Below are 21,777 nucleotides of genomic sequence, written 5' to 3' on the forward strand. Positions count from 1 at the left end.
ATAATTTTAGTTCAGCAAAAATAAGGTGAAGAGAACGGGGCCTTAGACCTTGTCCACTTCACTTTATACTAGATTAGGTCCCGTGCCATGCACGGTAATTTTCACTATTTAATTAGTTTAATACTATACGTATTTATAATAATTATCAAATTGCAAAATAAGATAAAAATTCGTTATTACAAAAATAAACAATTAATTATATCATACTACCAAAAATAGTGTGAGTATTACATGCACGACTAATATAATAATTATGATTACGTCACAAAGTTATATGTAGGAAAATATTACTCCATATTGATAAATAAACAAATAATATTTTGTTGTTATAAATGAAATATAATTATCAAATAGTAAGGATATTATTGCATGCATAGTATAAAATATTCTCTAAGAAGAAGCTTTGGCAAAAAAAAAAAAAAATGACGAGAAAATATTTATAAAAGAGATAACACATGTCATTCCTGATTTCACCTTTATTATAATACATAATTATAGTTATAGAATTATGTTCTAAAGTCAATTTGATGCAATATAGATTTTTTTTTCCATACTATAAATAAAATCCATGTGATTGTAATGTATAAGGAAAAAAATTGCATATAATATTTATATTAGTAATTAGAATATTTAATTTTGATTTTAATATATAAATAAAATATATACATAGTATAATTTTATTGACTTAAATAAGTTGTCAATCGATAAGATATAAAAAGAAAAATAAAGTTAGAAAATATTTATTTTTAGAAAATGGTTTTTGGAGGGAAAAAACGACACCAGGAAGTGACATGTGTCTTCCCGGTGTCTGTTTTAGTATTATGTTCTTGATATGCCAAACTTAAATTGCTTTTACAGAGCTGAAATTATTTTTGCTGAAATTAAATTATTTTTACTGAACTGAAATTAATTTGATTGAACTGGAATTATTTTTCTTTATCTGAAATTATTTTTACTGATTTTCTATAAGGCCCCGTTCACTTCACCTTATTTTTACTAAATTGAAATTATTTTTACTGAACTAAAATTATTTTTGTTGAACTTAATTATTTTTACTGAACTAAAATTAATTTAACTGAACTGAAACTATTTTTGCTGAACTAAAATTATTTTAACTAAATTTCTTATTTATTGAACTGAAATTAATTTTACTGAACTGAAATTATTTTTTTAAGGTGAAGTGAACAGGGCCTTAAAATTTTTCTGTAAAATTACTGAAATTAATTTTACTAAATTGAAATTAATTTTTTTGAGCTGAACATAAATTTACTAAACTGAAATTATTTTTATTAAATATTATTTTTTAAGATCAACATGACCTTAGTATATAGTTATAATTTTGGTCCAATCCCAAAATGACCCAAAAAATCTGAGTTTCAGCCCGAAATAGTGGGTTTGAACCCGTTCTGAAGCTTTGGCCCAATATGGATCAGCTTTTATTACGAGCCCGGTCCGGCACATGATACCACATACAATGACTAACAAACGCCCCTAAACATTACACTAATTCCAAATTGGCTTGAATTTGTTGCTATCAATCAATTGTTCAAAAACTTCAAATTCATACCAAAAATTCATTTCCAGGAAATACAAAATTTAGTTGTATTCCTCAAATTTGTTATACAGAAGGCATGGAACAGAGTTCTTCCTCCTCATCTCATCATCAAAACAATTGGATTGAGTATGTCGTTGTTCTGTAATTCTCAACTATTGCACCTTTTATCATTAATGGGTATTTTTAATTAGCATTTTTCTTAAATTTGGGTATTACATTTCAGGATTCAAGATGAACTCAAAAAGAAATTAATAAAAGAGGATGATTTTTCATGGGAAATTCCATCATCTTCTGTAGAATTGGAAATGGGCGATAAAAGAGAGAGAAAAGAGGTGTTGAAGTATGTTGGAGGGGTTGACATTAGCTTCCTGAAGGAAGATCCTTCTGTTGCTTGTGGGACCCTTGTGGTTTTGGAACTTGACTCGTTGAATGTTGTCTATGATGATTTCTCTGTTGCCAAGCTTCACATCCCCTATGTTCCGGGTTTCCTTGCTTTTAGAGAGGTTTGTGCTCGTGTTCGGTCTTGTATACAACGGGTGTATTGTATTTCATATGTAATTAAAAGTCACCTATTTGTGAATCTGATTTGTTTTTGTGATTAGAATGACTAAGAGCATTGTGGTTTTTTTTGTTGGTAATTGTTCAACTTCTAGTGCAAAATTGTAATTTGACTTGTTTGAAACATTTGAGCATTTGTTGGGTGTTATATGAATTTGTTTAATTTCTATTGTAGGCTCCTATTCTTTTGAATCTTTTGGACAAAATGAAGAAAAATGCTCACCCATTCTACCCTCAGGTACTTATGTGCTGTAGTTCTTTGGTACTGTAAATGATTGTTAATCATATTTATTAGTTAGTTTTATTTTACTAGTTATCCATCCTTCAATTATGTAAGAGTGACTGAAAATATGTTAGGGAGAGATAACATAATCTTGGAGAATGAAAATGGTTTTAATCTGAAAAGATGTACTAGGATGGGCATATATTTGAAGTCTATAGTTGGTTCGCAGTGTTATGGAAAATGCATATGAGGGACTCACTATAGCTGATTTGTGGTCGTTCTGCCTAACTGTTTTGTTTATATATTATTACAAACCTGTGTGGGTACCTTTGGCTACTGTGAACTGCTGATATTCATCACCTTCCATGTTAACTTATATCAAGGATAAGCCTTGTTTTGGTGAATTATGCAAAAGAAATTGAGAAAGTATTAATGATTTTTTTAAAATTACTTTAAAGGGATACATGGGAGTTTAAGGGCTTCCAGTTAGTAAAATTATAATGGAGATTAGATTAAATTCAACTTTATGGATATGAGTATCGTCGGGACTCTGTGACTTGGAGTGAGATGGATGTTGCCGAATTCGATTGTTTTCAAATGTTTATAAATAAGTGTTTTAGCCAATGAACTGCGTTGTGAACTAGTTATGGCTTCTAAATCTTCACCACCACTGGCTTGTTTACCTTGTACACAAGTAACAGAACACTTTAGTGTTCTTAATTTAAATTTGATATACTGCAATTCATCTCTCCAATCACATTCCTGCTGATGCTCACTATTCACAACCTACAAGGCTTCAAAGCCTCTCTCTCTATGCTTCCTTTTCTTGTCCTAGTTTAACTTTTTTGTCCCCCTCTCATTTAACATTGTGCTGTTTCTATCCAAATAAATTCTGCTTATTTCACTGTATTGACGTTATACTCTTTGTTGACAGCTACTGATGGTTGATGGCAATGGAATTCTTCATCCCCGAGGCAGGTTTTCCTAGATCACTCACCGACTCATGAACATGCATATGCAATTGCAATAATTAAATCAGTCATCTTCTATCTGAATTAATATTACTGTAGAGCAGCATCTGCATGTTTTACTGCATCAGTTTGACCATTGTGAACAGGATCATGGTAATTCGTAAATAGGTCAGAGCCTCATAATCATTGTTCAAACTAGCATTACTGGTTCTTGACATGTTTCTGACCATTCCTATATTTTACTTGAACCTAAAAGCTCATCGATTAATTCCTTTTGGTCCTTGATACTCTAATTGTCATGTTTGTTACAGCCTACCAGTACATATTATATTGCTTGAATTTGTTGTGACTAATATGCATGGTACTTGTACTTGAGGATGTCCAGCCTCCAGATTGGTTATTATTGATACGATAGTTTCTTAAACCTATGTTTTTTTTTTCTTACCTGGCTTTGGAAGTTATATGTGGTCAGGAAAGATTATAAAACTTAAATAGGCTATTGGGTTCTGAATTGCTTTTTTCCTCCACCCACAGTCCCACAGTTACATTCTATACTTGTATTTGTTACCCCATCATGAGAGAACCACGCCTGGCTTTAATTTATTACCTTATGGTTATAATAACAAGTTCTGGTTGTCAATGATGAATTGATGGGTGTTGTTTTTATTCTCTGAATCAATTGAATCAGGTTCTAGAGTATGCATCAATTACTCCAGTGTTTTTATCCTTTTGAATGTTTTTAGTAACAAACTAACAATATAAGAAGATATGTTAAGTTTTATTTTGAGAAGTGTTAAATGAAGTTCTTTTCTACAAGATGGAACTTTAGACGAAAGTGGCACTTGAAAGGAAAGAGTTAAATCAATCAATCAATCAATCAATCAATCAAAGCCTTAATCCCAAAAGTGGGGTCGGCTAACATGAACCAAATTTGATTATTCCGTGTAGTCATCAACATAAATCTTTCTCCTCCATCCCTTACGATCCAAAACTTCATCCTCACGTAAATCCATGCACTTCATATCCTTCCTCACTCCTTCCAACCAAGTCATCTTTGGTCTCCCTCTTCCTCGTTTAATCCCTCCATGGTCCCACTCTTCCACTCTTCGCACCGGTGCACCCTCGGGTCTCCGTCTTACATGTCCAAACCAACGCAGACGATTTTCCCTTAATTTATCTACAATGCCCGCCACACCTACTTTCTTGCGAATAACCTCATTTCTGATTCTATCTCTTAAAGTGTTTCCACACATCCACCTTAACATGCGCATTTCCATAACCTCCATCTTTTTAATATGCTCTTTCTTAGAAGCCCAACATTCTGTACCATAGAGCAACACTGGTCTTATGGCAGTCCTGTAGAATTTTCCCTTCAACTTTAAGGGAATGCTGCGGTCGCATAACACTCCCGTGGCCGCTCTCCATTTAAGCCACCCTGACTTAATCCTGTGGGTCACGTCTTGATCAATGTCACCATTCTTCTGGATGATCGACCCTAGGTACTTAAAACATTCACTCATGGTCAAATCCTTTCCATCCAAACTCACCACTTCATTGCTTGTCCCCCTCTGAGTGCCAAAACGACATACCAAATATTCAGTCTTACTCCGACTTAGCTTAAACCCTCTAGATTCCAACCTTTGCCTCCATTGCTCCAACTTGACATTAACCCCATCCTTAGTCTCATCCACCAAAACGATATCATCTGCGAACAGCATACACCATGGAACCTCATCTTGAATTGGTCTAGTTAATTCATCTAGAACCGTTGCAAAAGGAAAGAGTTAAATAACCAGTATATTTTAAATGGAAACAAAAAAAAAACCCTTTATTCTATTTAAGAAAGTTGAAACAAAAAAAAAAAAAAAAAAATCAATTTGGAAGGCATGGAGCAGAGATATACTTACTTGCACACCAAGTAGAAAAAAAAATCTATGTTGGTGGAAATTATGATAACATGTCCTGCTTAAAGATTTCCTGTTATACAGGGTTAAACCCAAGCACACAGCTCTGGTTACTGCAAATACTTTATCTTAAATAATTTCTCTAATTAATGAACCAACTGTAGGAACTGTTAGTCTCAATAGAAAAATTGTAATAATACCTTAATTAAGACAATTCTTCTAGATGAAAGCCCTAAAGTATTACAAGATTTTCTTTATAAAAACATTATACTATAAGAGATGCATAATGTCTGTCTTATTTGTCCTGTGTATGATGTGATGATCATTAAGGGATTCTGTTTGAAAACTTTTTGTGGCTGCCTCTGCTTCTTGAGTATGTTTGATTCTGGTGGCCTGCAGCAATAGAGGTTAAAATGAGAATATGATTTTTTTTTGTGAAGGGCTTGGAGCTTGGTGACTTTTGGTCAACTTTAAGACATGATTCCAGTTAGCAAACATCTATGTGATTCTACTTTAGTTGAATACTGTTGGGCCCGTGTCACCCACCTTGACAGGTGGCACACACACTCCATTCCACATTAGTATGATATTGTTCGCTTTGGGCCTAGCCGGCTAGCCCATTCGGATTTGTTTTTGGCACCTTCCCGAAAGGCCTCATACTAATGGAGTGTGCACTCACTTATAAGGAGCTCTTCACCTCCTTACTCCTTCCATGTGGGACTTGGGATGAACAACCCCAACAAACCTCCCCGTAGACCAAGGGCCACATAACTCATGGTCTCCCCTCCAACGAAACTATCTTGCACCGCTGCTATCTCCACGGGACACGCCGCCTGCCACAATATCAGGAAGACTTTCGATGCAAGGGACCACAATCGCAATGTCACACATTTGAGGGAACCGTCCCACACATAGTGCCCAAGTTGTAGGGATTGGAAAGGAGTCACTATGACACTCACTATGTCACACATAAGACAATCAACCCAAATTCAAACCAAGTTCTCACACAACCAAGATTACAAAACCAAGACAACAATAGGGCAGTAGCAAAGCAACAATTACACCAACAATAATAGGAAGAAACAATAATCATCGACACACAAAGATTATACATGGAAAACTCCTTTGATGTGAAGGATAAAAACCACGGGACAGTTTAAGGAGTACACCCTTTCTTCTTCCTTATTATGATAAAATTGAGGGCAGAAAGAACCTAATTCAGTTCACAATAATTACCACCCACCAAAGAATATCATACAACAAGAGATTAACAAGTAGAAGAGCAAAAGTGAGTAATATTACCAAAATGCAGGTTTCTGTCCAGCAACAATTTCGGACGACCCAGAGCTTCAAACAACGATCCAACCGTTCAAATAAAGGCCCTATGTGTCCTCAACAAGCTGTCAAAATTTCAGCACGATCCAACGGTTGAATTTCCGACAACGGGCATTTATGGAAGTTGTCCCTTGAAAAACTGAACCTGAAGCACTCTCTTTGAAACCCTTGCCTCTCCTTTTCTTTTTCTAGTTTTTCTTGTGTTACTTGATATGCCATGACTCTTTTTGTTGACTTTTGGATACCAAGTATACACTCTTACAAAGCTTTCAAGAGAAACCACCAATTAAAGTCCAACTTGGACTAAACACATGAGACTAAGTTTTGGGCTTCTCCCAAAACAAACTAGCACAAGTTTATAAAACTTATGCTCAAAAGTGGGCTGGATACCACTTGTTGGGCTCGGGTCACCCACTTTGATGGGCCGCACGCACAGCTCTACACCACATTAGTATGATATTGTCCGCTTTAGGCCTAACCCGCACGAATTTGTTTTTGGGCACCTTCCAATAAAGCCTCGTACTAATAGAGTGTGCACTCACTTATAAGGAGCTCTTCACCTCCTTATTTCTTCCATGCAGGACTTAAGATGAACAACCCTAACAAACCTCCCCTCACATTTGAGGGAATCGTCCCAAATAATGCCCGTATTTCACCTTAACGAGTCACACGTACAACTCCACACCACATTAGTATGATATTGTCCGCTTTGGGCCTAATCCGCACGGATTTGTTTTTGGGCACCTTCTCAAAAGGCCTCATACTAATTGGAGTGTGCAATCACTTATAAGGAAGTCATCCTTTCCTTGTTTCTTCCATGTGGGACTTGGGATGAACAACCCCAACAAACCTCCCCTTGGACCAAGGACCACATAACTCATGACCTCCCCTTCCAGTGAAACTATCTTGCACCGCTGCTAATCTCTATCATCACAGGACACGCCGCCTCAGCCACAAAGTCAGGAGACTCAGGACTTTCAGCACAAGGCACCTTAGTCTCGAGGTCACACATTTGAAGGAATGTCCCACACACATAACACCACCCGTATGGTCCCAGTGAACCGTGATACCACTTGTTTGACTTATTGGGAAGTAGTGAAGTGGATCTTCATGCGGGCTATGTTACATTGATATGGTTACGGGTATCCGATATTGGTACGGATCCGAGTGTTTGATACGTTAATTTCAAAAATTTAGGACACGGGGACACCGTCTTAACTTTGGACTCGGGTACGGATACAGGCATACGGCAATAAATTGTTTAGAAAAAAATGGATAATTAATATGCCCGATTAATAATTAAAACAAAATTAAAAATCTTTTACCGTGTGTAGACTGTAGAGTAGTACGGAGTAGGTAGTAGTAATAATATAGTATGTGAGCACTCGCAGTAATGAAAAGACAGTAAAAAAAATAAAAAGTGGGAAAAGAGGTGGGTCACGTGGGATAGATTGTGAGAAACAATTTGTATGGTTAAAGAAGTGGTGGGGTCAGGTCAAGAGGTCAAAGTTAAAATAATAGAGTTGTGTCCAACCTACTCCTTTTATATAAAATAATAAACTTTTTATGTGGCCAAAAGTCTAAAAACTGCTCGACTTCCATGGAGAAGCCAGTCAACCTCGCCGGAAAAGTATACAGGAACTTTAATTATGGGTTTTTCTACGGATCTTTGCCATGAAAATCATTTTCAAGACGACAATGTCGTACCCGAGAGCCAAGTGGCGTGTCCGGAACGGATTTCATACCCTGATCCGTGTCGGGTCAATTGCCGTGTCCGAGTAAAGTAGCTTGTGGGGCACTTCCAAATTGAGTTTGTGTTATGGAAGTGGCAAACCTTTACTTGGAGGCTATACAGATGTTGACATGGCAAGTGATCTCGATAATAGAAAATCTACCTTAGGTTTTATGTTTACATTTTCAGGGGAAGCCATTTCATGGCAATCCAAGCTACAAAAATGTGTAGCATTGTCAATAACTGAGGTAGAGTACATTACAGCTATGGAAGCAGGCAAAGAGATGCTATGGCTTAAAAGGTTCCTTTAGGTTTGAAGCAAGGAGAATATGTAGTGTTTTGTGATTGTCAAAGTGCTATGGATTTGAGTAAAAATGCAATATACCATGCTTGTACCAAGCATATTGATGTTGAATATCATTGGTTACGAGATGTGATTGAAGAGAGGCATTTGAATCCGAAGAAAGTCCACACCGACAAGAATGCTGCAGATATGTGAACTAAAGTGGTTCTCGGGAGCAAGCTTGATGTGTGTAGCAAGTTTGTGGGAATGAGCTTCAAGTGATTAGTGAAGCATGTTGGTCTTCCCCGTGTTGGGCTAAAGGGGAAGATTTGTTGGGGTCCAGCCCACTTTTGTGCATAAGTTTTGTAAACTTGTGCTAGTTTGTTTTGGGAGAAGCCCAAAACTTAGTCTCATGTGTTTAGTCCATGTTGGTCTTTAATTGGTGGCTTCTCTTGGAAGCTTTGTAAGGATGTATACTTGGTATCCAAAAGTCATTAAAAAGAGTCGTGGTATAGCAAGTAACACACAAAAAAAAAAGCCATAAAAAAAATGAGAGGCAAGGGTTTCAAAGAGAGTGCTTTAGGTTTGGTTTTTCAGAGACAACTTCCAGAAATGCCCGTTGCCGGAAATTTAACCGTTAGATCGTGCTGAAATTTTGACTGAGGACACATAGGGCCTCTATTAGAACGGTTGGATCGTTGTTTGAAGCTTTGGTTCGTCCGAAATTGCTGCTGGACAAAAACTTGCGTTTTGGTGATATTATTCACTTTTGCTCTTCTTCTTCTTAATCTCTTATTGTATGATGTTCTTTGGTGGGTTGTAATTATTGTGAACTGAATTAGGTTCATTTTGCCCTCAATTTTATCATAATAAGAGAAGAAGAAAGGGTGGACTCCTTAAATCGTCACGCGGTTTTTATCTTTCACATTAAAGGGGTTTTCCACATATAATCTTTGTGTGTTGATCTATGTTACTCGGACACGGCAATTTTGCTGCCATACCTGGGTCGATACGACCGACACGGATCCGGGTATGAAATCCGTTCCGGACACGACACTTGGCTCTCGGGTACGGCATTGTCGTCTTGAAAATGATTTTCATGGCAATGATTCGTAGAAAAAAGCCATAATTTAACCTCCTGTATACTTTTCCGGTAAGGTTGTCTGGCTTCTCCATGGAAGTCGAGCAGTTTTTCTCAGACTTTTAGCCAAATAAAAAGTTTTTTATTTTATATAAAAGGAGTAGGTTGGATACAACTGTATTATTTTAACTTTGATCTCTTGACCTGACCCCACCACTTCTTTAACCATACAAATTGTTTCTCACAATCTATCCCACGTTCCCCCGTGACCCACCCCTTTTCCCACTTTTTATTTTTTTTAATTTTTTTTACAGTCTTTTCATTACCGCTCAAATGCTATATTATTACTACTAGCTACTCCGTACTACTCTACAGTCTACACACGGTAAAAGATTTTTAATTTTGTTTAAATTATTAATACGAGCATATTAATTATCCATTTTTTTCTGAAAAATTTATTGTCGTATCCCCGTATCCGTACCCGAGTCCAAAGTTAAGACGGTGTCCCCGTGTCCTAAATTTTTGAAATTGACATATCGGACACTTGGATCCGTACCAATATTGGATACCCGTACCCGTGTCAATGTAACATAGGTGTCGATGATTATTGTTTCTTTCTATTATTGTTGGTGTAATTGTTGCTTTGCTACTGCCTATTGCTGTTTTGGTTGTATAATCTTGGTTGTGTGAGAATTTGGTTGATTGAATTGAATTTGGGTTGATTGTCTTGTGTGTGACATAGTGGGTGTCGTAGTGACCCCTTTCCGATCCCTACAGATACTTCAAACATATTGTTCTTATTTACTTAATGTTGCATTACATATATATAAAAGACTATGCCCTATGAAAGGAAGCTTAGGGTCTTAGCTGCTCATATTGTGTGAAATTCAGAGCCAAGATATTTTATGAGACTTTGACAAATAAGTCATAATAGTGGCTCAACTTTCTCAAATCTTCAGATCCGGATTTGCAAGAATTCTTATATACTGAGCAGTGGCACTCTTGACTCTGGCTTTTTATTTATTATCAATGAACTGAGAAAGTCGTTTTTTTTTTGGTGACAGGATGATTCCTTCCATCCTTTCAAAAAAAAAAAAAAAGCTATCAGTATGATTGGCTGTGTGCTTGTGTGAAAACATGCGGCATTCCCTAATTTTGAAACAGATGTAGAATATGCTAGTGAAAAATGCATTTTATGCATTTGGATGTAGCTTTGCTGCTGAAGGCAAGATATTTATTCTGAAATGTTACTTTATAGGTTTTGGATTGGCTTGTCACCTTGGAGTTATGGCTGATCTTCCAACAATCGGAATAGGAAAAAATGTGAGTTCTGTCTGTATATGGCTGCATGAATCCATTTTTGATTTTTTTTTTGTTAAAGGCTTTAGTACTTGCATATGCTCATTCTGATAACTCTAATTTTCTGTTAGAGATTTTAACACTTTCTGGTTTTAACTATCCCAAAAAAAGTGTTCCACTTTAAGGCCTTTTGTTTGATATGTTCTTATGCCAGCTTTGTGTAAAAGCTTTTCTTTCTAAGGGTTACCATGACAGATAGTATTTTTTAGGGAATTGGTCATATACCTGCTCATCATATGTGAATACTTTGTGTATCTTAGATTTGTTAATTGTGGCAATAATCCATCTTTTGTCATGGATGATTCCATGCATTGCTGCATATGTGTTTTTAGGAGTTGGCAATCTTGTGATTTAAATAAAAGATGCTCACTTTGTTTAATCTTAAACGCAGTTACATCATGTTGAAGGTTTAAAGCATTCAGAAGTCAGAGACCTTTTTAAGACCGGTGATTATAATGAATCAGTTTATTTGAATGGAAACTCTGGACAGACGTTGGGTGTGGTTAGTAAGCAACATACACCAAAGGTTACATCTTTTCAGTTAGTTGTCAAAGCTCATTTTATAGAATTCCTTTTTTTTTTTTAAAAAAAATATATTTTTTTAAATAATATAAAGGGCGAGTTTTGATGGATGTGGAGGGAGTAATTTGATCGATTGTCTCCTTTAGCTCCACATTTGATTAGAAATCACAATGTCTTGCTTTCATGCTTCCAAAATTTAATGTCGATGTCACTGGAATTTTGTGATTTCTGCCCTTTTATATCGCTAGATATGTCATTTGTTGAAGCTGCATTGATCTATGGGGCTGGTCAGGTGTGAGCTTTACTTAAAATTTCTGTATATAGGGAATGTAGATGAGTAGGGTAAGTGGCAATCAGGTCATGCCATCTCTTGCCAGTTTACTAGCTGTGCTGAGGTAGGAAAATGATTAAATTTGAAGTATAAAAGCTTCATATCTTGTAACTTTTCGTGGAAAATTGAGTTGTTCGAGGTCAACTGTTCAACACCTGTTTCTTATTGATCCCTTGGCTTAAATCTAGTTCCAGGTTGACATGTCTTAAAATTTAGGTCTTGACTATTTGTTGCAGGCTATGAGATCCACTTTGGGTGCTTTGAAGCCAATATATATTTCAATTGGTCATCGTATTTCACTTACTACGGCCATGAAGGTTGTAAAATTGACTTGCAAGTACCGTGTGCCGGAGCCAATCAGGCAGGTAATACTTGCTTATTCCTTGCTCACAGTCACACGTATGGGCTGTGTCACTCCTACCATTCCACTAGGTTCATGCTGTAGAAAGATTGTTTTATGTGAAAATTCCTTTTCTATCTACAAAAGTATTATATTTAGGACTTAGGATTGATGTAGATAGCTGTGGTTACATTTAAGGTGAGGCTGAAGTGAAGTTGTTGAACTGCTTAATCAAATAACTCACAAATTAAGTACTTCACAGTTTACACTTTCACTGAGTGCTAAATTGGTGATGAGGACTTTAGAAGTAGGTTGATGGGTTTCTTGCATAGTTGCATCTACTTATATTCTTGTGTAATTTTTCTTTGCAGTTTGTTATTTGTCACTGCTGTTTTCTACTTTTACCGTTTACTAGAACCCTTATTTGCTTTTGATTTGGAATTTCAATATTATAGCCTTCATTATGTAACTGGCTAAAGATCAATGAGAAAAAAGAATTTACACCTCTCCTTATTCCACAGGCTGATTTAAGGTCAAGAGATTATCTGCGCAAGCAAACCTCATTGACAAAGACCCCATGTGATAACCCTAGTGAGGGCTATATAATGATGGAAACCATTGTATGATGTCTCGAAGGCATGTCAGAAAAATGGACCAAGCTCATGCAGGTTATGATCGAGCAGTCCAAAAAAATGGATCGACTTGAGAGTGTGGTTGACGAGTTAATGCAAGAAAGAGAGATGCTTTATGAGTAGTTGAATTGTGCACAAGGGCATGGTGAGGAAGCACTTGAGAAGTGTGCTGTCCTAATGTGGACGTCGGTGGTTTTGGTGCGGTGAAGATCAAACCTACCAAACTGGCGACTATAGTGGCGCTAAAGACACAAAAGAGAAGAGATAAATTCCTCTTTAATTTGACGTGGAGCAGTACATCTGAATGTGTTGGTTGAGTGATGATCTAAAAGTGGATATTGCAATCATCCACCTATCAAACAATGCCTAGTTCCGGTGGCTCACTAAGCATGCCGACATCAAAGCAGGAAAGATAAAGTTTAACACATGGGCAGAGTTAAAGAGGGAATGAACTCGAAGAACGTTTCTGTCCGTGAACGCATACTTTGCTCTCTAACAAGGTGAATTGGATGCACTTAAAGACCACAGTTCCACAGAGTCTCTAACAAGGTGAGTTTTAGATGTAATGTCCAAAGGAAAATTAACATGATTACGTGAATAATCAAAACTTGTACTCCATATAATTTTGCTTAAGTGCACCACAAAAAAAAAAAAAGAAAAAAAAAGAAAAAAAAAAAAAAAAAGCTTAAAACTTGTGTCATTTTGTTTTAAACTAGATTAGCCCCGTGCGATGCACGGTATGCATAAAAAATTACTTTGATATAAATAAATTTTATGTATTCTTATCATATTACTTCATGACAACTCTTCTATCAAATGGACTTTTGGTTCCTTGTATTTTTTAGGATGGTTCCTTGTATCTTTGTGCTTCAACAATCACAACATTATTTACCTGTACTACAACATCTAGTAATATGAAGTGGTTAATCGATATAAGAAATAATAAAAGACTGGTATAAGAAAATATTTAAAAATAAATAAATAAAATCAATTGAATTTGGTCGATCAAAACTCAAATTGCCCAAATGAAAACATATGCAACCTCAATTTTCATTTACAATCTCTATGATATCCAATTATACCATCTGTGTATAATCATTTTTTTTAATATCTACACAACATTTATCCAATTTTTTCAATTCAATTACCTTCTCAAATCACCTAGGAGAAAGGCTTGATGATATTCTTGTTTGTACCCAAGTACCATCCCAAAATTATATGCAACAATATAGACACTTTTCTATTATAAAAGCAAGTAATGAAAACAACAACATATGAAAATTGCATCTATGAGTATTACTTATAATATTAGGGTTTCCTTCAAATTTTGTTACTAATTCTAGGATTTGAATTATCAGGTCAAATATTGCAAAATAAAAATTCAAAATCCCCAAAAAAATTTCACCTAATTTCTAACAAAAAAAAGATACCTAACCAAGATTAGACTTTGATATACCGATTTTTAATTAACATAAAAATATAAAATTATCTAAACAAACCCACATCATATTTTCCACAACAACCGATAAAAAACAGATATATATGAATTAATTTTAAAATTCAAAAAAAAAAAAAAAAAAAGGAGAGGGAACCTTGAACACCAGCATGATAGACACCAAGACCCAGCCAAGTAAGTGTATCCATTAATGGGGGAAAGATATACTACGTAGTACATAACTACATATTCAAGTAATTAAATTGGCTATGTCAAAAAAAAAAAAAAAAATGGTACTGCACATGGGAAAACATTAATAAAATTACATAAATTTAACATCATATTCAATTCATGGTATAAATTTAATCAAAATAGGTATCAATATTTACAAATAAATTATGATAAATTTAAATTCCTGAAATAACTACACCATCAAAGCTAAATTCTTATACGACTTCTTTGTTACTACTCTTCTAATAAATAGGATTCTAATTCCTTGTATCTTTTCGTTAATCACGACAATATTTACAACTTCTTACAACCAAACAAAGGAAAATAAAATTTCGAAGAAAAATTATAAAACATACTTCAACAACTCGATCTAGCAATTGATGATGCCTATATTCTTGAATTCACAAATAAACCGAACAACCTACAAAATATATACAATAGTATAAATAAATAAATAAACTAAAGCTATGATTCCAGTTTTATAAAAGTATCACAAAATTTTAAAACTAAAAAAAAATTATAACGCAAAATAAAATATAAATCAAGAAGATGGAAGAGATAACGAGAAGCCATATTAAGAGGAGAATTTTTTTTTGAACTTATTTAACAAAATAAATTATGTTGGCATTATCCAAGGTATATATATAAAGGGTAGATTAAAAAAAAAAAAACCATTGATGACATCACATATTAAATTGACGGGAAATTTTTTATTGAGAAAGCGATATGTAGGATAGGGAGGAGGTGTATGATATCAGCAAATTTTTTTTTTAATTTTTTTTACCCTCTCTTTTTTTTGTTTTCTTCTTCCAGTCTATCTTTTCTATACAGTTTTATTTTAAACTTCAACATAATCATTTGTTAAAAATTCAATTTTCTACATTTTAAAATGATAAAACTTTTGCATGCCCCCGGTTTATAATAATTTTATTGTACATCGAACATTTTGCGAAAAATGACCCTTTTTCGTACAAAAGTGACACTTTTTCTTTTACAAAGTGTAGGGGTGTCAAAAACTCACTCGACCCGAAAGGTTCATCTAAAACCGAACTGTTTTCGAACTGGCTTAACCCGCGAATTTTTTATCCGAATTCGATCTGGAGTCAACCCGAAGTTAACTCATAACCGACTTCACCTGGTAATATATGGTCCAAACCCAACTTGGAATCGACTCATAGTTAATCCGAAACTATTAAGACCCGATAATTCAAGATCCGAATTCGATCTAATCCGAAACAAAATCTACCCGAAACCATTTTGACCCTAAAAGTATCTCTTTTTACCCGATCTATGTATTACCCGACCTCTATTTACCCGACTTGAAACATCCTTTGACCCAACTTAACCCGACCCAAAATTACTCATGTTTAATTTTTACCCGACCCTTTTAATTAACTTAATCCAAAAAATTTCATGACCATCCTCTCCAACCATTTTAAGTTGTGGGGTTCAAGCTTAGTTATAATTAGGAAAAGTGAGACATACACTATCACATTTACTTATATATCCTTTGCATTCGTCTAACTAAGCTAACAAACTATAATTACATCCAAGAGCCCATGATTTCACACATCTAAATATTCTACATTTCTACAACATTGCAAACTAAAAGCTCATGGATGACCAAAAATTTAACGCATGTACATTATTAATTAATTATTTATTCTTGTCAACACCAATGCCAAAATCAATCCAATCATTCGTTAGAGTGAGATATGGACCTTGTGTTAACATATTTTATATAAGTTAAATAAATCTAATACTAATAAAAAAAAAAAGTTAGAATATATCCTCTGCATTCATCTAATACTAATACTATACTTATCCTGTGCATTCATCAATAGATCTAATACTTATCATCTGCTTGACTGCTTTCATCTAAATGATCAATAAATTATTGTATTGAAAAGCTAGAATTTAAAATTTGATAAACAAAAATAAAATTAATACTGCATTGAAAAACATGGAGTAAAAATTATTATGTAATTTTATTTCTGATGTCCACTACCGCTACCGAAATCAAATTACATTTATTTAGAGTTATAAAAACCATTGCACACAATAACAAAAACTAAAAATCTGGGAATGTAATCTGATTCATCACGCAGCGGCATCAACACTTCAGCAATGTTGAATGGAGTCAACATATTAGGGACAATAAAAATGTACAAATTGTCATTGATTGATATTAGTGCATGGATTAGGGACGGTACAATGATCATTGATTGATATATTTAGACAATTAGTCTATGATTTTGCACTCTAATGTCAAACAATCCAATATTATCATTATACCATGAAATATACTTCCTAAAATGTATAAAATTTGAAGTTTATGACATTAAATATGTATATATGTTATATTAATGTGATTAGGTGTATTATATTCACGATTTTGATGAATCTGAATTTATCTGAATTTATTTAAACTTAATTGAACTTATTTGAATTTATTTCAACACATGTTACATATATGGATTTATCTGAATGAATCTGAAATAATCTGAATTTAATTATTTGAATTTATCTTAACTAATCTTAATAAATTAAAACTTATCTAAATTATATGATATAATCTGAACTTATTACACAAAGTCTTATATATGTGGCTGGTTACGTCGTGTGGCAGGGGTTACTTTATTAGTGTAATCGCGGTTACTTGATTAGTGTTAAAGAGGTTACTTGATCAGTGTTAAAGGGGTTACTTCGTCAGTGCTATAGGGTTACTCAGTGTTATAGGGGTTACTAAGTTTGTATTACAGGGGTTACTTGGTCAGTTCGTTTTATATGGGTTACTTTCTTTTTAATAAGTGGTTACTTGGTGTGGCTGGCCACACACAAGATGGGCTGCTGAACTTATAGTCTTGTATATTTCATCTGATTGTCATTAATCTTATCTTATTGCCGTATTGGCCTAGTTTAGGGTTTGCATTGCATAAAGTTGTAAGAAAATTACAAGGTATGGTCCAAATTGAGAATTTTATAATATAAAGTGTAGTTAGTGGAAATATAATTAATTGTTAATATGAGTAAGAAATAATAAAATATTTTTGTTGGTAGGATTAATGAGGAGAAATAATAAAATATTTGTAGTAACCTGTCCTTAATTACTAAATAAGATGTTAGAATTATTATGAAACCAACGTAAAGTAAATATGTGTTGCGATTATTATGAAATGGAGGGGTATAACTTCATTAACAATAACAAAATCAAACGTTACTAAAATATGAAAAATCTTGTATTCTTAGTCACGAGTTAGTTGCTAATATACAATAGACAATCTTGATACTTCTAATAATCGAGTAGCCAATGAATTGGCGATGATAAATAGCCACAAAGACGATGATAAACCAAAACGTAAGGAAACATTTTATAATATGTAATAATCACCTGATCAAGGAGATAAATAATCATTTTAATTTCTTTAATAACTTGAGTTGTCAATCTTATATCAATTCTGATAAGCCAATACAAAAACTTAAACGAAACCCAAAAAATGATCTGAACTATATGAATAAAATCTCCAACAACAAAAATGACATGACTATTCTAATATAGCTAAAAGCCGAGTTGAACCGAGATTAACCCGAATTCAAATTATTCGACCCAAAAGAATGAGCTAACTATCGAAGTAACGAGATTCAATTTTTTGCCGGAAGTGAATTGATTTGAACCGAGATCTAATCGAATACGAAATGACCCGACCCAAAGCTAAATAAATCCATTTTAACCCAAATAAACCCGATAAAATCCGGACTCGAGTTCTTCTGAACTCGGTATGACTCGACCCGAATTTGATATGGGCCAAGTTTGATTTGTATCCGACCATGCTTGAACTCAACTTTAACCCGAATCTGATTAAGCTCAACCTGATTTGATTTGGTTTGTTAAGTTAAAATGACCCATCATTACCCGATCCAAACATCCCGACCCGTCGTGGGTCAACCCAAACTCCATCTGGGTACCCGATTTGACACCTCTACTAAAGTGACCCATATTTTCACAAAAGTGACCCCTTTTTTTTACAAAAGTAACCCTTTTTTTTTCTTCACAAAAGTGACCCTTATTTCACAAAAATGACCCCTTTTTTCACAAAGTAACCCTTTTTTTTACAATAGTAACCCATTTTTCACAAAAGTGACCCTTTTTTTTCTTTCAAAAAAGTACTTTATTTTTTCACAAAAGTAATTAAGCTACCTATGCAAAACAAAGTATCAAAATCAACAAAAATAAACGCAAAATTAACATTAGTCATGAAAAAACAGTACAATCACTCAAACAAGTCAAAAATCGCCGCCGGAACCACCACTAGCACTGAAACCATCGCCGATTCCACCATTTCTGACCATCTCACCGAGCAAAGCGACGACGATGACGACACTTTCTTCGAGATAGAGTTCACTTTACCTTCTTCCGACTTCAAATCTTCTCTCTACACTCCTTGCTCAAAAAATTCATCAGAAAATTTCTATAATTGTGTAGAAGAGAAGGAATCTGAGCCGAAAATTAAGTTGAACCTCAATCTCCGATTTCGATTCTTCGCTCAGCTTCTCCGAAGCTTCGAGTGTTTATGTTCGGAAAATTCAATAAATTAAGGAAAATGTATAATTATTTTGATATTACAAACGTATAATCCATTAATGAAGAATGTCAAGAAACCCTTAAATCAAAGAAGAAATGAGAGGAGAAGACAGAGAAAATTTGAGTAGATGAGAAAGAAACAAATTGAAGAAGTGAGTGAAAAATTTCTGAAAAAAAGGAAAATAAACGAGGAGAGAGAACTTTCCTAAAGCAAATTATGAAATTGGTAGTACTCAGTAGAATGGCACGTGTGAGAACCATGCACACAATAAGTTTAGTGTAAATCCGATTTAATTAAACATTTGTGTTTAAAATGAGGTAAAAAGATATATATTGATAACATTGAATATATATATAAAAAAAAAAATATAAAACCCTAAAATATCTCAATAGTCGTTGAAAATTTATCCTTGCATATTTTACGGATCATAAACTAATAATCCCCTCCATATTCGTTTGCTCAAACTGAATATCTTTGGATAAACCCAAAGAGAGTGATATTGCCTATGGAGTTGGCAGACCACATCCCCGAGGGCGAAGGCCAAGATCGATTGAGCTCATTTCCGGATGAAATCCTCACTGACATCCTCTCTCGCCTTCCAATCAATTCTGCAGCTACCACCTCTGTCTTATCTCACCGATGGCGCCACCTCTGGACCGGACTCACTCGCTTTAAATTCCGCACTAAACCATTATTATTACCATACCGAGGTGAAGGTCATCATATAGCTAAAACACGAAACCTCACCGACTTCCTCAGCAACATCCTGCTGCAACTGACTTCCCCAAAACTCGACGTATTCAAAGTTGAGGTTGCATGGATATTCGAGTGGTTTGTATGTGACCATGCATTAGAATCACTCATTCATGATATTTGCTGTCATAATGTACAACAATTCATTTTCAATATCCTAGATCATGATATAGTCTTTCCATTATCTGATTGTTTGCTTAATTGTCAATCTTTGGTGATATTGGAGTTGTACGGTCCCTTTGCATATGATTATAGTAAAGTTGGTCATGTTCAACTTCCGAATTTGAAGAAGCTTTCTTTAAAACATCTTACTTATCTGCCTCAATGGTTAGAGTCTTTTTATAAATCTTCCCCTTTATTAGAAGATTTAACTCTCATGTCTGCTCTACCCTTTTTGCAGCCTCTAGATGCAATACCTTCCGTAAATATATTTTTCCCGAATTTAAAGTCATTGAAGTTAGATTTGTTCCCTTGGAGAGTGTTGCAGGATATTAATCCGGTTTCTATCGATGCACCCCAATTGACAAACCTTGTGATATATGGTTGTGTTTTACCTTATAGATTTCGTAGTATTCCAACTGCATTAGTCAAAGCATGTATTGATTCGGTGAGGCTATGTATAAATGAATATGGATATGGAGTCCATTATAACAATGAGTTGGATCATCACCAGTTCTCCGAGATTTTTAAAGGAATTTCTAATACTAGCGACCTTGAGTTATTGGTGGTGAAGAGTTCGATTACTATATTCACTTGTTTGAATGTGAATCAGCCCATGTTTTTTAATATAGTCAGTCTTAAAGTGACCTTGTATCTGTTTGGTCTTGATGGTTGCGAGGATCTGTTGGCTTCGCTTCAATGCTTCCCCAATTTAGAGCATCTTTGGGTAACCCTCAATAAACATAATATTTATGAGCTAAGAATGGAGCAGAGAAATTGGCGTGCACCAAATATTGTACCAAGCTGTTTAATAAGTAAGCTCAAGACGATTAAGATAACGGGACTGGAAGGGAATGATGGTGGGTTGGAGATGCTAAGTTACATTCTAGCTAATGCAAAAGTTTTGAAAAAGCTGTACTTAAAAGATTGTGTCAAAGAATATTCTAAAGAAGCAGAACTTAAGTTTGGTAGGTCCCTGTATAAGCTTCCTAGGAGCTCATTGACTTGTGAGGTTGTGTTTTCGGGTAATTGTGTTACATTATCAAGGAATGTTTCCGAAAACGGAAAGCTTAATGTCAAATGGCATAGGTTGCTGGTTGACAATTTATTTTCTTGCTACTCTCCAAAAGCCAACTTTGAAGAAATTAAAAATAGAGGGTACTGACTGATATGTGCCTAAGTGCCAACTTATCTACAATTTGCTTCCTATTTAAAGGATGGAGGTGAGAATGAGACGCGATTTCTAAGATGAGCATTGGGGTTGGTGTGTATTGGACTATTCAATTCCCTTCTGATGTACTAGTTTTATGCTTTTGATATGTATTCATATCCAACCTGTTATTGATAAAATAAATTCATGAATGATTTATTTTCTCCTTTTTGCTGTTGTGTATCATTAATTTATGTTAAATTCTAGTGATAAATTGTCAAAACTATCAGGCACAAAGCATATTAATTTTGGTGAAAATGAACACAGGTTTGGTCATTCAATTGAGCCTGGTATTTTAATAGATGTTTGAGAGGATTTATTTATTTTGTCTAAACCTGTCAATCAAGAGTAGAATGAAGTTTCTCATGATTTACATCGTTTAAAAGGCTAATTTTGGTGTATATTAGGTTTTCTGGCATAAAAATCCTTAAAGACTGGTACATTTGTGTCTCTATCTCAGTTTTAAGTCTTAACATACAGCTAGCTTAACATACAGATCAAGATAGCACTTCTCCCTCAGGTACGAGGCGTTGAAAATCATAAGTAGATAAATATTGAAATGTTGCTAATTATGCCTGTG

The 21,777-nt window shown here is 34.6% G+C and overlaps 2 protein-coding genes across 2 annotated transcripts; both read left to right on the plus strand.

The window, feature by feature from the left end:
• Positions 1-1,498: 1,498 nt before the first annotated feature.
• On the plus strand, positions 1,499-13,655 carry LOC145593126 (uncharacterized). Its single transcript, XM_081649637.1, has 8 exons — positions 1,499-1,681; positions 1,779-2,058; positions 2,289-2,351; positions 3,271-3,310; positions 10,901-10,965; positions 11,393-11,503; positions 12,091-12,219; positions 12,716-13,655. Exons 1-8 carry the CDS (start codon positions 1,632-1,634, stop codon positions 12,818-12,820), a joined length of 843 nt encoding a protein of 280 aa, XP_081505763.1. The 5' UTR covers positions 1,499-1,631; the 3' UTR covers positions 12,821-13,655.
• A 5,925-nt stretch (positions 13,656-19,580) lies between these two features.
• Positions 19,581-21,152, plus strand: LOC145591841 (FBD-associated F-box protein At4g10400-like). The gene has a single exon (XM_081648332.1). The coding sequence runs from the start codon at positions 19,581-19,583 to the stop codon at positions 21,150-21,152; it is 1,572 nt and encodes a 523-aa protein (XP_081504458.1).
• The last annotated feature ends 625 nt before the right edge of the window (positions 21,153-21,777 follow it).

Source organism: Chenopodium album, chromosome 18 (assembly GCF_948465745.1).
Source record: "Chenopodium album chromosome 18, dcCheAlbu1.1, whole genome shotgun sequence".
In the NCBI taxonomy this organism is placed as follows: domain Eukaryota; kingdom Viridiplantae; phylum Streptophyta; class Magnoliopsida; order Caryophyllales; family Amaranthaceae; genus Chenopodium; species Chenopodium album.